This window comes from Neopelma chrysocephalum, unplaced genomic scaffold (genome assembly GCF_003984885.1).
Source record: "Neopelma chrysocephalum unplaced genomic scaffold, ASM398488v2 Primary Assembly neopelma1_74, whole genome shotgun sequence".
Lineage (NCBI taxonomy): Eukaryota > Metazoa > Chordata > Aves > Passeriformes > Pipridae > Neopelma > Neopelma chrysocephalum.
The window spans coordinates 5847559-5863373 of record NW_020897735.1 but is presented as its reverse complement, the minus strand read 5'-3'; the positions used below and the strand labels follow the sequence as shown (position 1 = coordinate 5863373).

The 15815-nt window shown below is 45.9% G+C and overlaps 1 protein-coding gene across 7 annotated transcripts in view; it reads left to right on the top strand.

Moving 5' to 3' along the window:
* The window catches only part of RAPGEF1 (Rap guanine nucleotide exchange factor 1), an 83501-nt gene that overhangs the window by 50813 nt on the left and 16873 nt on the right, over positions 1-15815 (top strand). For 3 of the 7 annotated variants that reach the window (XM_027687607.1, XM_027687605.1, XM_027687603.1), the window contains exons 10-11: positions 4847-5049; positions 7517-7672. In XM_027687607.1, the coding sequence (XP_027543408.1) occupies positions 4847-5049; positions 7517-7672 (359 nt within the window). Of the gene's footprint in view, positions 1-4846; positions 5050-7513; positions 7673-15815 lie in introns of all 7 variants that reach the window. The other 4 variants (XM_027687606.1, XM_027687604.1, XM_027687602.1 and 1 more) reach the window with 2 other exon arrangements.

Here is a 15815-nt window from a genome sequence, read left to right as displayed (position 1 = left end):
TAGCAGCTGAGAGACAGACCTGGGCTGTTTGCTTTTCTCTCTAAGCCCTGTTTCTTTGTTTTCTGTTATCATATGAGATGTCAAGGAGTTACTTAAAAACAAGTTTAAAAGCTATCTTTTGCATTATTGCCCGAGCACAATTTTAACCTCAATAGCAAGGCCTTGTATGTGAATTTTCTTTGATGTTAGAATAGAATGAATTGTCATCTGCCACTATCAGAAGTTTTGGGACTATTGATCAGATTGCATTGTTAGGAGAGGAAGAAGCTGTTATCTAGTGTGTTGTCAACTCTGATGGTTTGATGAAGCATCCTTGTTGCAAAGCTTTGGGCTGATAACTGGCTGCTGCAAATTTTTTAGTTGCGTTCATGTGGCACTGAGAACTCATTTTAGGTTGTCTTTACTCCACGGTATATCACACCACAGATCTATGGTTGCTAGTTTTACTTTTATTTTCAGCATTAAAAGGCCAGCAAAACATTACCCAGGCTGCATGGTGACATCCAGGGTAGGTTTTGCCACATTGCTTCCACAATGCCAACAAACTCCTGGGATCTGGAGGAGTTGCATGAATTTCTTAAAGAGATCTAGACCTCACACAGGTGGGCCTTGGTTGTAGTCCCTTGGTGTGGGTCATCTTTTGGTAGCTGGCAGGAAATGTTGCAGCAGAGACTTTGATGGTCTTTTTATTGGTAAATATAGAGCAAATCTGCTGGAGTTAACCTTGTGTATTGCTGTGAGCTGTGCTCAGAGGGACCTCCAAGAGTTGACTTCTGTATAATTTAAACAGAGGAGTGATAGGGCTTTTAGTCTGGTATGAATTATGGTTATTTTACTGTACTGTAAGAGTACATGTTACTCTGCTAAGGGCAAATTACTCCAGACTTCTGCTTGAGCACCAGCATCGTGCTCCTGCTGAACAAGACACGGACACGAAACAGCTTCTGCCATTAAGAGCCCGGAGTCAGAAATAACAAGATCTTTCCCCCAAACAGCCAGGGAAACCACTGGTGAGGCACTTATTCATGTTTCTCTCGCTGTCAGTGGGAACAAAATGCAGCCTGGTGCCCTGTGAGCAGCTGGTATTTAACTGCAGGAGCCACGCTGGGGGCAGGCTGGGCTTAGCCGGCGGATAATGCGGGCTCTGTGAGGAACAGCTCTGCTCCCAGGGGTGACAGCGACGACTGGCTCGTTTGACCTTGACTTCTCCTGTGAGTTGATGTGTGGTATAGCTTGAGAATGTCCATCATTTTGGCTCTTGCCCACGCACACAGATCTGTTGGCTTGTGCAGGGCCTGGCTGGTGTCGGGCTGGGCCTTCAGTGAGCCCCCCTCGTGGGGTCTGTGCCTTACCTTACTGCAGGTGTGCCTTAGTGCTGATAATCTTTTACCAGTTCCTTACCAGTTCCTTCCTTTTACCACTGGTCCTCTCCTGTTCCAGAATCAGTGGTTGAGCAGTACCTGTGACTTCTACCATATGGGCAGAACTGGTGTGTGCTGGAAATCCCTGCTAAAGCTGCTGCTTTAGCTCCTTCTGAAATGACAGCCAAGACACTGCAAGCAGATTGCTGGGAAGGTGTTCCTATAGCCTCAGTCTGAGATTTTTTTGTTAGTTTTTGGTTTTTTTCTTTAATTTCACATATTTTCTGTCTGGGTTAAGAACTGACATAAGCTGGGCATGTGGTGGGAGAGGTTTTTCTCTCACGCCTCCCTTCTCTCCCGGGGTGCTGCCTTGAGACTGTCACTCCACCCCAGCTGCTCACTGTGGAGGCTGCAGCCCCCATCCCTCCCTCTGCACAGTCGCTGCAGGGCGTGCAGCCTGAGCTGAGCTGGTGATGTAATTTCCCATCTGCTTTTTGAATTTCTGCCTTGTTAAAAACCATGGTGGAGAGCGGGGAGAGAAGACCCTTTGCAAACAGCAGTCTCAGGGAATGGTCTTTCTCCTTTACTCTCCTGCTCAAGAGTGGCAGGATTTTAATGGTGCCCATTTTAATTTGCACTCTGCAGTCTCTACCCCTGAGCCAGGTTTGTATTTCACCATCCCAACTGTTTTTCACTTCACCTAAAAACCAAGATGACAAAGTAGAAAGCAGAGACATGCCCACCTGCCCTGGACTAGTTGTAACAAGCAAGGCAGGGCAGCTGCCATGACGATGGGATGCATTAGCCTCATAAAGAGCTGAGATAAAAGAGCTCTTCATTATTCCCTTGCAGATTGAGTTAAGGCTCTCGACAGCATTCAGGCTCACTGCCTTGAGTTACAGTAATTTAATTTCACACAAGTGTCTAATGTGATGCCCTTTTCACCAACACTTCCGAGCTGTGGTGTCATTCCAACGTCTGAGCCCAGGAGCTCACAGCCAGCAGTCCTGATCTGCAGATCTGGATGTTCAGTGCAGCACTGGTTTTGTAGGCGACTCCACATGAAGGGTTGATCTGAATTCAGCAGTGTCTGCTGCATTATGCCAGCACTGCCAAGCCTGCCTTCTTGGCCTTTGTCCTACTCAGTTGATGAGCTCTCAAAATGTGGTGTTTTCCCTCGAGCTCTTGTCCTCTACACTTCTCCAAGGAGTCTTGATCCTTAGTTCACTTTTGCTGCTAGAAAATATCTTTCATAAGCTTTCTTTAGATCTTATCCTCTAAAGCTGCTGTATGATACCAAGCATTTTCCAGGACACAGGTATTAATAGGAGCACCTTAGTCAACTGAATCGCTGATATTTGAAAATAGTATTATAGTAATTCTGTATTTTCTACTCCAAGACTCCTTCATTATGATTCCAAATAAGAGAATATTGCCAGAACACACTTCATTTCACTGGTAGGACTTAGGATGAAATTCATGTTCATGAACGAATTTGACCCTGGCTTTAACCTGAGTGCCAACACCAGCAGGTGGGTGGCACAGACACACCCCCTACACGTGTGCCTGCAGTTTGAAACCTCTGTCACACCTCTGCAAGAAGGAGAGCTCTGGACCAGCAAGGGTGGTGACACATCTGTGAAGTGGTGGGGGGAAGGCAGGAGGGTGTCTGGGGGAGGAAGGGGAGCCAGGCTCAGGTGGCAGGGGGAGTTAAAGGTCAGAATTCCAGCAGCCTTGGCAGAGCTGGCTGTGCTGCAGGACACGAGCAGGTTGTCCACTGGCAGGACTGTGTGGGGTCACAGGATGGGGTCAGCAGGTGTTACCGGCCAGGATTGAAATCCATCAGCTCCCATTTCCTCTGCTCCCATTGCCTCTACCTTTTTTTTGGTTTGTTTTTTTTTTTTTCTTTATTCTGTTTTATGGAGGAGGACTGTGGCTCTTTGGGAAGGGGCAGCTGTGTTAGCCCCAGTTCTAAATGGAGTTTAAAATATTAGAGGAAATCTGAAAAAAGGTGCAGCAGACAGGTGCAAAGTGACTCCTTCCTGCTGACACATTTGCAGGGCTGCATCCTGTCTGAAAGGCTGGCCCGGGGGTCTGTGTTGGCAGGTGAACAGAGGACTTGGCCTTGCAGCCAGTGTGGGAACCAGCTTCACTATGTGCAAATACTGCATTGTGCTCGTTGTATTTATAGCTTTCACTGAAGTCATCCATTCGTTTCAGCTGCACAACTGAAATGCCAGCAGAAGCTGAATAATTGCCACCAAAACTGACCAGATTTACAAAAAGTGACAACTGCTTGTTTATCAGGAGGAAGGGAGGAATGATCACAGTGTCTTGTGCATGACAGTGTGTTTACAGAAAGGCCTTGGTTAGTCCTTTCCATGACACTTAAATACGTCTGTTTCTCTTGTTCTCAGGTATATGGAAGAGAGTTCTTCCTTTATTTTACATTTACTCAGGACACTTCAGATCCTTAATAACTAGAGGGGAGGTTGTAGTAGTCTTTATATGACACTGGATATTACTCCCCCCTCCAACACTAAAATATTGCAGCAGATATATCCTCTGTCAGAGCTGCACAGGCTGACCTGTGTGGGATTTTTCCATAGATTTTGGAAGGATATTGTACCAGTGGAAAGTTCCTCTAAGTGAGATTTGATCCCATTTAATATTTCTACTGAACCACATTCTCACAAAAGCTTTTGAATCGGTTGGATTTGAGAACTGGAGATGATAAGTTGCTTTAAAAAGGGATGGGAGCAAAGTGTGTTGGATTTGAGCTAAGGGGGTAGAAAGGCCCAGCCAGAGGCACTTTTGGAAGGTAAGTGTCTTGTACCAGCATTGGCAGTGGCATTTAAATAGCTGAAGGAGAGATACACCCAGTCTCACAGGTAGGTGTTCTCTGATAACAGTTTTATCAGCTTTCCGGAATGGAGAGACACTGTAGCCTCCTTGTTCTAGAAATCTTGCTGACTACAGAAATGAGACTTATTATAGGCACAGGAATTATTTTAGATTTATTGTCGAGGTTGCATCTTCGTGCAAGATGATTTGTGCTTCCTAAAAAGCAGACTGACGTTATTCTGGGGTTTTTTTGGTGACTTTGGACATTAACTCCTGAGGAACGTTCTCAAAAGTTGCCATAGGTTACATGAGGATTTGGGCTGAGCTGCGGTAAATCAGACTTCTCAAGTTGCTGTTTGGAGACCTCACTTGTTCCTTAAAGCATTATCGGATGTGTTTGTGGCCCGGGATGATGTTTGTTGTGCACTGGCTCGTGGGGTGGGATGGGATGGGATGGGATGGGATGGGATGTTTCCTGCAAGGTGGGTGCAGCTGTGTGAGCTGCCAGCCTGCAGCAAAGCCCAGCTGACAGTGGCACGACCCTACTCTTATTTTATTCTGAGAATGAGCACCCTGCCTGCTGGTTGCAGCTGGAGCTGGCAAGCCAGGAGCAGAGAGTGTGACCTTCCTTTGCATTGCAGTGATGGCCTACATGCAGTTTGTGGAGGACTACTCAGAGCCACAGCCGTCCATGTTCTACCAGACCCCTCAGAACGAGCACATCTACCAGAAGAAGAACAAGTGGTTCAGGGAAGTCTGTGGGATGAATGACTCCTTTATCAGCTTAGACCCCACTCAAGACCTGGCACCTCCTCCTGCTCTCCCACCGAAACAGCGGCAGCTGGTGAGTGACACCCGTGGTGCCCCGGGCAGGGACACCAGATTCCCGGGAACAGCTCCGTTCTCCCTGCTCCTGGTTCCTGCAGGCTGCGGTGGTGGGAGGGTGTCTCACTGGTGTTACCATGTCGCGCCCCTTGTCAGCTTGTTAACGTGTTTTTAGGCATTTTGCACCGTGTACTTTTTGCCCCTTTCTAACCCCGCGTTCAGGCCGCTCCCCGTGAGCTTTGAAAGTCCTAAAATGCCCTAAAAATGAAATGTTAGTCTTCCACATGGCAGGGCTGAATCCGTGCCAGACTGCAGGCTTGTGGAACGACAACTGCTTTGAAGATTTTGACACGCTGAGCAGCGTGATTTTCGAGAGATTGCTGCACTGTTGTTCCCAGTGCTGTTTTGAAACTGTTGTCAAAGATGCCACTAATAATAACTATTTAAACCTAAGAACTGCTTTTATGGCTCGTCTTTGCCAGAGCCACAGACCTCTAGTGTAGCCATTACTCAACTCCTGGATGTTTTCTCCTCATTAGTCCCCTTGTGTGGTTCAGGATTTTACCTGTTTCTCAGTGTCCTCCTGGCCCCCCACACTGGCAGCACAGAAAGGCACATCTGCAAGTGTGTGGGTGGTGGGTTTAACAGCACAAAAAGTGCCATTTTCCACGTGGGGGATGAAATCCTGGCCTCAGTGATGGCAGCAGCAGTTTTGTTTCCGACCTCAGTGGAGCTGGGATTTTGTCCCATTTCTTTTTAAGGGTTTTCCTTTTCTCTCTCTCTTTTTTTTTTTTAACAACTCCAACCTATTTTGTTCATATTAATGATCTGATTTGCTCTATTTAACAAAAATAAATTCTTTTGTGCTGATGTAGCTCACTTAAATTGTCCATGGCATTAACGAAATGGGAGGAAAGGTGGGAACAGAGCCATAGTTTTACCATCATGAGGGTGACTGTTGCAATATTTCTTCATGTTATCTGTGCTAAAGTTTGGCTGTCCTGGGGTGTTACTTTTTAATTAAATGAGAAAAGAAACCCGAGAACTCTAATTTTGGGATTTGCATAACTTCATTCCTGTGATACAGGTAGGAGTCTTAAAATGATAAAGTGACATTTCTGGCTAAGCTGAACTGAGTATTGTGTATTATTCTTTGTGGGGACGAGACCTTAAACACTGGTGTCCCAACTGCTTTGCAGGGACACTAAAGAGTCTACAGGACTCCTGTCTGGAGGATCAGGCAGTTCTCCAGAGTCTGTGGTCCCCGTCAGTGTGACTCTTGCACTGTCACTTGTACTCCAGTGATCATTTCCAGCAGTGACTTGGGTTGCACAGTCACAAGTGAGGGTGTGTAAAGCACAGATTGACTGCAGCCATTGTGCAGAAGGGAAATCCTGCTCCTGTTCTGAATTTGTCAGCTGAAGCAAAGCATTTCTTTGCTGCCCTTTAATCATTATCTGGGCGGCCAAGATGTCACTGCTTTGCCTGCTGGCCATTCTTGTCTTTTTGCAAGCTGATACCATCAAGGTGTTGCTTGCAGTTCCCCTGAAGCAAAGGTTTCTTCAAGTGCAGCCTCCCACCCTTCATCTCTCTGTTGGGAAAGAGGTGCAAGCAGATGATGGCTTTTTCAACAACCACTGTAAAATCCACCAGACTCTTGTTCCTCTGCTCCTGCTACCCTGAGTTTCTGAAAGAGCAGATCAAATGGGCATCAGCTGCTCCAGCAGTAGCAAGTTTTGCTGGATGGACTCCTCTGTAAAATGGTAATGAGGAAGTCCTTTCTTGTGAGCTTCAGATCTTGTTTGTGAAATGTACTTTATATTCAACAAGTCAGAGCTGAGATAACCTGGATATACCGTAGCCTCCCTCAGACTCCTTGCTGTAGTGGAATTCAGAAGAAATTCCTTAATAGGATTTGTTACTTACAGTGTAATATCTGCCTCTTGTGCAAATGATATACAATTTTGGATTGAACTGAGAAATGGCAGGGCTTTGCTGTTACCCAGTATCCCAGCAGTACCAGTGAGGGCCCAGAGCTCACACTGAGGAGGCCAAGTTCCCAGTCTGCAGGTTGCCACAAAAAATAGCAGTCTGCAAGAATCAGCTGTTTAGCAGCCAGAAGCAAGAGCCAGTTCCTCCTTTGGGCATCTGCCCCCCATGCCAGGGGGAGAAAAGGGCAGTGAGGAACAACCTCTCCCCCCAGCAGATGTCCACGGGTGAGCTGGAAGGGGGAGGAGGGAGTTTATTTTTAAGGGATTTGTGAAACAAAGAAGGTTTGAACTGTGATTTCTGCCGTGCCTCTTGAGCTCAAGAAAGGCATATTGGCGTGTCTGGCTCTGATGAACTGTATGAATAGCTGTTTGTTTAGCCAGCCATTATATGCATTGTTTTACAGTTAGAGTTTCTTACCCTTTATTCATCGCCTTTTCTGTGCTCTCTTTCTCTGTGTCTTGTGTCTCTTGCTTTTTCTCCCCCCTCCTCAGCAGGCCTCCTATGCTGCCTCTTCTTTCTCTTCTGTCTCCTACTGTGTCCAGCAAACTAAAGTGCCCTTCACCCCCGAGGACTCCGGTGCCACTCAGGGCCTCACTATGTCAGTCTCTAACTCCTTTCTCAGCCGGCACAGCTCCTTTCCTGTGCACTCGGTGAGTTCCCTCCGCACTGTGACACGTGTGTGTGTTTTCTTATTGCTGATACACTTGTGTGCAAACTCTGGGCTTACCCTCCCACGTGAAGGTGAAGGTTCTTTTGGGGGCTTTTGAACTCGTGTGTTAATAACCAGCCAGGTGGGAAAAACGGTGTGTGGGTCTCGCTAAATGAAGCCCAGGGGAGGTGTGGCTTTCCTTACTTTGTATGTGTGGCCATGTGGACATTTGTGGTGGGGGACTGAGGAAGGAGAGCTGACCCTGTGCCCAGACGCACTCCTGTGACCTACATGCTCCCCAGGCTGCACTTTGGAGCTGCAAAGTCTTTTTGTTCCTTTGCATAATTCCAGTGATGTGGATGAGTCGATTAAAGGCTGCCATGTGAGCCTGGCCTTTGGAGAAATAACAAGATACCATCCCCAAAATACAAGGATTTAGTCAAACATATGGAACAGTGGCTGCAGCTCCTAAATTTTTTTTTTTTTAATTAGTTTTTTTTTCAGAAAATGGCCTCTGCCAGATTTTTCATCTATATTTGTCCATTTGCTTCCTTCCACGTCTCTGTGGTCCCAAACAAGCTCAGTTTGCTTGTATGATTAGGTGATGGATGAGCAGGATTTTCTCTCCTACAGCACTTGTGAGCAGCCTGAAGAAAGATCAGCAAGAAGAACTGGGAATGATTTAAATAAAAATAAGAATAGTATTACAGCACTGCTTAAATCTGCGTTCAGCTGCTTAAATTAAGTGGTAGTAATAACAAAGTGTTAATATAAGGAAATTAAACCAAACCATGGGATTCCTCCAGTTCATCAGTGTGGGGCTCATTTGCATGTAAAACTATGTGGTTATGCTCTGATTGCCATGTGATGACAACTGAGAATAGACTATTTTTTAACAGTGACCTGGATGTTTAGTAAATTAGACTTCTTCTGGAGAAGAAATTAACAGACAAGACTTGAGAAAATTCAGAGGTGTTCAATTAGTTTAATACTGAATGTTTGAAAACAGTATCCTCCCACTGTGCCACTGTTATCTTCCCATTTCAACACTTACTCATTCTTTAAAAATTAGTGATAATCGCTGGTCCAAAGAAGAAGAAAGTATTCAAGTGCTTTACAAGTAGTGCTACTTCACAAGCCATGAATTAAAGCTTTTGGCTTTCACTTGTAGAGAGAGCAGTATCATAGCTTTGCTGCACAGATGAAAAGGCTGAGGGGTGGAAAGGTTAGTGCTTGCATACGTTTGTGATAAACAGTTTTAAAATTTGAAGTGAAAGTCCTGAATTTTGCAGCTCTCTTATTTGATAGTGGTCCTTGCAAGCAAAACGTGGAACTGTAAGACTGGGTAAAAGCACTTGACTATTTTTGTTTTAATTGAGAGGCTATAAATATGATTCTATAATGTTCTAAAAATATGTGGGCACTTTTTAAAAAAGCGTTCTTTTTGGATTAAATGATTACTACCTTCTAAATTTTTCTGACCTGTTCTCACCTTCCTTTGGACTGCATTATTGTGATGTATTATTTTATGAAATGTTAAAACTTCATTAAAAAACCCTTGCTCGTTTTTGCAAGGATTTGGTGAGGGGAAAATGAATGGCTGGAGCATGAGGAACAATGAGAACAATGAGACAGTGCACTGTCAAATGCACAAAGGAAATAAGCTGAATTAAAAATGGTGATTTTTCCATTAGTCCCTTTAAATTAGGATAATCTCATAGTTGCTCATGTCTCTAGCTGGTCTATTTTTTCCACAGGCAAAATGAGATTTTCACTATGACAGTGTCTCTTTGAGCTGCAAAATACCAATGTCCTTACATGCATCATAGCTGACCCATGTAATACCATAACCATGTCTTATCCCATTTCCCCCATCCCTAATGAGACAGAGATGTGAAACAGCTGTGAAGGTTTGGATCCTTCCCAGGGTGACACCCTCCATGAGCACTGAGAAGGACCAGGGCCCCTCTTTCAACCTTCTCCCAGCATTGACTGGAAGGACTGTGTGGTTTCACTCAAGGGATGCCACGAGCTGCACCAGTAACACTTTAAACACGTTGTGCTGCTCCCCATAGTTTCATGTCTCCATTTTTCTTCTCTCCCTAAAAAAAAGCCACTCAAGTGAGCGCTGGAATGAACAACAAACCTGGTAAAAATAAGCATTACCTTCCCTCCAGCCCCAGCCAGGGACTCAATGCTAGGGAGAGCACACCTCCCAGACACAGCCAGCTGAGGAGTTGGCCTCTTGTGTGCCCAGATATCAGTGGTGACTATCAGATCTTTTGAAATTATAGATCTCCTACATATGAATCGTTATCCTTTCTGTACAGGAAGCAAAAACCTCCTTGGATCAATACCAGGAAGTTCAAGCCGATATGGTTGTCCATTGACCCAGGACAAGCAATGCCCTGCAGCTTTGCCAAGCGTAGCCAATTTTTACAAAGTGCCCTGTGCTTTTTTCCTTCCCCGGAGACTGGCCTGGGATGGACAGCAGGAGTCAATCCCAGAGGGAAGAACTGGCCCTGTACCCATCTGTTCATGTGCCGGCAGCACGAAAGCCGAGCCTGCACCACGTTCTGCATGTTATCCTGTTAGCTTTGTGCTCAGGTGAAGGATTAGTGCCTTACTACTGATTTACAGGGCTTAAAAAGACTGTTTTCAGACAGTTTTGTTTTGAAGCAAAAAAAAAAAAAAAAAGAGGTGCAGTTGTTCAGAGCATCTTTTAATTTTTAATGCATGAATTTCTCTTCTAGAGCCCCGACTCCTTTCCCTCCCATCAGCACTGCAGAGGCTGCTGCAGCCCAGCTGCCACCCCTGCCCTGAGAGCCCACTAATCGTGCTTTTCCCTCCTTTGCAGGAAATTGTGTCAGAGGTAATAGCTTTTACTGGATAGAGGCAGATCTTGAGCAACTGGATCAAACCTCATAGGTTTGGCAAGTTGAGCTGTTTTTTAACCGAGTCTGATTCGTGTCTGGCCTCTGTGCCAGCAAGGGCTGTGTTGGTACTGTGGGCTGATGTCTTAAGGAACTGCAGCATCCTATTCCCCATGCCATGCACAGCTAAGCTGTTAAATCCCACACTGGGGGGCAAGTGGATGGTACTGTCAAGGATCGTTCTAGGGATTCCCATCCCTTCTGAAAGCACTGAACAGTGGGAAGGGAGGAGTGCAGCAACACCCTCCTTGGTGACTCTTGGCACTGGTCTTTTTCTAGCTGATCACCTCTTTCCCTTCTTCTTGTGAACACAGAGCTACTGTCCCTTGGTTTAGCAACTCCTTGTGATGTTTGACTGGAAATGGGTGGGCAGGTATCCGAGTGGCAGGAATCAGACCTTGGAATCTTGATACTTCCTGGCAGCTGGAGAGCTCTGCACTGATAGAGGAAATCATCCGGCGACAAGCTCTATTGCTGCCTATCCACACATTTTCCACCAAAGGCTGCAGAAAGTCTTGTGGAAGCTTTTCCTCACTGAAACAAGGAACAGTTGTATCTCAGAGACATGTACGTGCCATTAGTGGAAATTTGGCTGCATCCTCCACTGGGGAAGAAATAACTCTCCTTTCTCAAAATGTTTTTTCTTATGTTTTCTTTTTAATTAAGAAACATTTCCAGTAATTTTCCAGAAACCAGTTGGCTGTCAGATTCCAGCAGAAGGCGCAAGTGATTTCCTTATGAAAGCTCCAGTTCAGCGCTTCTGTTCTCACTTGTTCCCACCATTCTTGAACAAATTGAGCAAGCTCACAGAAAATTCACAGCAACTGTTTTTCTTTCTTGTGTGTGTGCTAACGTATGTTCAGGAAAAGGGGGGGTCAGATAAGTGGTTAAAGGCGTGCACAATGCAGACATGTGCTTCCCATGTTTTCCTCGCCTTGCTCCCGTTCCTGTAGCACAATTCCAGTCTGCAGCACACCCCAGGCTCTGGCCCTCAGCAGAGACTGAACTGTTTTCATTCATATGGTGGAAGCCTCAATCAAACCAGGGACTGGGAAATCGTAGTGTGTTTGTTCATTTCTGTCCTTAGGTTTTGGCTCCTTAACTTGGAGCAGAGGGAAGGGGGAAAGAAAAGATTTGCATCCATTTAACCAGCTGCTGAATCCTAGGTATTGTTTTGCCTTTCCTGTTTAGCATTCCTTCTGTGTTTGTGTTCATTTCCACTGCCCACGGCAGGCCTGGACACTGGTATTAATAGTGCTGGTATTAATAGTGCCTGCTGGCATCACTGAATCCTGCTTCTGAAAACCACTTCCTCTGGTGGTTTGTACATTTTCCTCGTAGTTGGAGCACTACAGGTCTCTGTGTAGGTCTATCTAAACAGTCCCATGTTGACTTCATAGGCCACACACCCCATGGTTTTTGTGTGACTGGCTTTTTAGGAGTCTTGTCTCTGTCTCCAGGCTCTACCTTTTCAAGGTCTGCTTCCTAAACATGGTGATATTGTCTACAAGGTAAAGAAGAGTTGACACTGTTGGTGCAATCAGGTTGAATTCTTCTGATAGTTTCAAAGGAGAGATGCATGACAGCATGGTTAATAAATCTTACAAATGTTTTCTTCCCCCACTGCCCCCTTATTTGTTTTGTTGCAAAGATGTACAGGAATCCCTCCCCCTCAAGGAGAAGTTTGGATTTTGTGTTTTCTTGTGCAGAAGCCAGGAGACACAGCAAACCCCATCCATCCCTCTGCTGGGCAAACCATTGCTTTAAACCAGGGAGGTCAGTTGTGCAGCTGGGTCAGAGGCTTTGCTGAGAAACATTCCAGCCCGAGGAGTTGCTGCCTTTCCTGTGGCAGTGCTTGAAACCATTCTGTTGGCAGCTTGTGTTTCCAGCCATTCATTGCAGGAGCATTTCCTTCCTCATTAGCAAAAGTACCTGGAAGCCCAGCATTGTGTCATGAGATAGGAAGTCTTTTCCAATAGTTGTCTGTGCAATTATATTCTTAGGGTGTAACGACTTTGTGCAACACCCAGTATTTTGTGAACATAGTTCTGTACTGTTAGAATTTGGGCATCCAGTTCTGGCATGTTGCCATGTCATTCTCTTAATAGCATTAGCAGAGGAGATCTAAAAGATTGATCTTTTCCTCTGATAGCTTCATGTTTTGGAAGTCTGAAGCTCTACCTGATCTGGGAGTGTCTGGCAGGATGGCAGATTAATTTGGCAGAAATCCATAGGGTAACTGAGAAGGCTGTGCTTAAAAGGTAAAGACTGTGTCTGCTGATACTGCAGATGCTCTGTCAGCCATATAATTGAATTCAGCTTTGGATTTAGGATGGAGACTGTTGTAACTTGCAGCCAGTGACTCCCTGCATATATATCCCTGTCTCCCTGTTAGCTGTGGTCAGCCATGCCTAGTGAGCGTGGAGAAGCATCACTCTTGAAATAAGTTTCCTATTAGAGTGCTTATCTCCTGCCATCTAATCCAAATAAACAGCCAGAATGTCGTTGACCTTTGGGACATCCTGTAACGGCTGCTAATGATGGAAAGCTGTTCTAAAATATTCACTGTTGCAAAAAAAAATCAAAGGCAGCAAATTGAAAAGGTTGAAAGATGCCGTCTCTGGGAGACCTCTGTGTGTCACGGTGTGTGGTAAATGTTCAGGGCCGGGCACGTTTGCTTCCTGCTGTTCCCAGGAGACAAGACTGCTCCCAGCTCAAAGCACGCTTTGTGGAAGTACTTCCTAAATGGCAGGTCTTTTTAAAAGCCACTTTACTGGTGAGAGCAGAGAGATCTCTCTCTCTTCTCCCTCTCTTGGCTGTTTGCTGTCATAGGTCGGGATCATCAGGTCCTGTGGTGGGAGCTGGCAGCGTGGCCAGAGTTTGGACAGAGGGAAGCATCCTTTCCCAAAGATTCCCGTTGCACCCTTTTTTCTAGCTTTCCCAGAGATTATTTTGAAATACTTCACTTAAAGCAAAGCCATGGAGTAGGAGGTTGTGTCTGTACAGCCATAACCGAGGCCTGACTGATCGACCCTGCAGGAAACCTCTAAGAAGCAGATTAAAAGAAGCACTGATTTGTTTCCAAGACAAACTGTTGCCTCTTATGGGGAGGACTAGAGGATTACTTGTTTCCTTGTGACAGTTGTGCTGAATGGACTGTCCCCTCCCCAAAAGAGTATGTCTTTCAGAGGATGGCAGGGCTTCCAAGAGATGTGCAACACCCAAATCCCATGGAAGCCATTGCTGCAATTCCTGCTGCAGCTGCTGGCTGGGCTGGGTCAGACTGGGGAGCAGAGGAATGGGTGCCATATGGACATCATCTTCACTGCAGGGTGGTTTTTTTTCCCCCCTTTAAAAGTATGCTTCAGTCTTGGCTCTTGTCCCAGCACGGCTGCATAACTGGAATTCCAGAGCTGCTTGCAGGCTCCAGAGGAAGGAGGGGGCTCCCTGGCTCCCTCTCTACAAGATGCAACTTTACTACAAAACTGGAAGTCGAGAGCAGTCTGACTAATTAATGCCAGTGATCCAAAGGCTTCTCTGCGCTGTTCCCTTTGTTAACAGCATGCTGAGAGCCTGTCTGCATCCTTAAATGTTCACGGATCACATAATGAAGATTAATGCATTTTCCTGGGTACCTGAGCCTTAAACCGGGATTTTCAACATATCTCATGCCAAGATGTTGTTCTGAAAGGTGTATTGATGAGGCTGAGGAGAGATGAATTATATAGTCATTGTCAATACTAACATATCTGCATTTAAACTTGTAAAATTTATGCGATGTTGTGTTATATTTAGATCTGAATTGCCTTTGATTGGGATTAATTTCTCTGAAACTCCCCAAAGCAGAAGCTGTGCAAATGTTAAGCAGTAACTCATCTCCTTGAGCTGCTGGCCCAGGCTGCAGGGCACCAGAGTCTGCCCTGAGCTAACCCTGCCAGCACCTCACGCAGGGCTCTGCCTGTCCCAGAGTGACTTGGCTGAGGACACTCATTTCCTTTCACTCTTGCCCTGCGTGAGCTCCACTGCTGCTTTGAAAAAGCCTGGCTTTTCCTTTGGGTTGGGCAGGTCAGGGACAAAACCCTTTGGAACTCCTCTGTGGTAGGTGTCCATCAACTACAAAGTGAGGGACAGCGTGTGCCGCCTGTCCCATGTGGGTGCAGGAAGCCCAGCCCTGGGGGAGCTGGCACACAGCTTCTGTTGGAGATAATTATTTCCTTTACAGGAGCAGAGGGTCTTGTTACCAGGACTGCAGTTTTTTGAGTGCCTTCTTGAGCCATTGGAGCAGTGGTTTGGGGTCTAGGCTGGGACTTGGGGTGATAGTTGGCCTATCAGCACCGGTGAGATCATGGAATACCAGGCAGGCATAATGAATCTGCTGAGCCAAGGTGATGTCATGAGCCTGGCGTCTTACGAGGGATTTAGTGGTTTGTGCCATGCAAGTGAAAATGAATAAATGTAGAGCATTTATCCAGGCAGAAAGTAAATACAGAGATTAGACTTGTCATTGTTACTGAGGCAGCTCCAAAAGCTGACAGTGTCCCTGGAGCCAGCGCTGCTCATCCGGAAAGAAATGGGCAGGAAGAGAGAGGAGCCTGTCCTAAAGCCAGTCTCCTTTTAGCCACAGGCATGTGGTGGGGATTTGCATTTTAATTATTTTTCAGTAGTCTTTTAAGCTCTCTTTCCAAAGCATCCCACTCCCCTCCTCTGTATTATGGCCTGCAATTTGTTTTGGGCCCTGAGAATACACCCAGAGCACTGTTGGACTCCAGGCACAGCGGAGGGCAGCCACTCAAGGATTAAGGTGGTTGAAGGTAAAGTCTAACCATTGACCTTTACATTTCCTTTCCTTTGTAGTGGAAAAGCTTTTTCCAACCAGGCTTCTGTCCCGAGGCTGTTCTCAGTTTAGTTTTTTAAGCTCACATCTTTCCTAGGTAGAAACAAAAACTCAGCCACTGCTGAGCTGGATGCTGCTGTGGCTCAGGTGATGGACTGTGCTTTGCTTAACCAGCTCAGCTCTCCTGAGAAAATGTAGCATGAATTCTCTGATTCCTGCCTTGTTTCCCCTTCTTTTTACATCACAGCAGTGTTACTTTTCAGCCTGGTTTGAGCAAGTCGTGTCTGTGCTTCTTGAGAGCTCTGTACTGCACCATCCTTCTGCAGCAGATCACTCAACCAAGCAGCGCCACAGCTTTGTTTCAGTGTGGGTTTTTT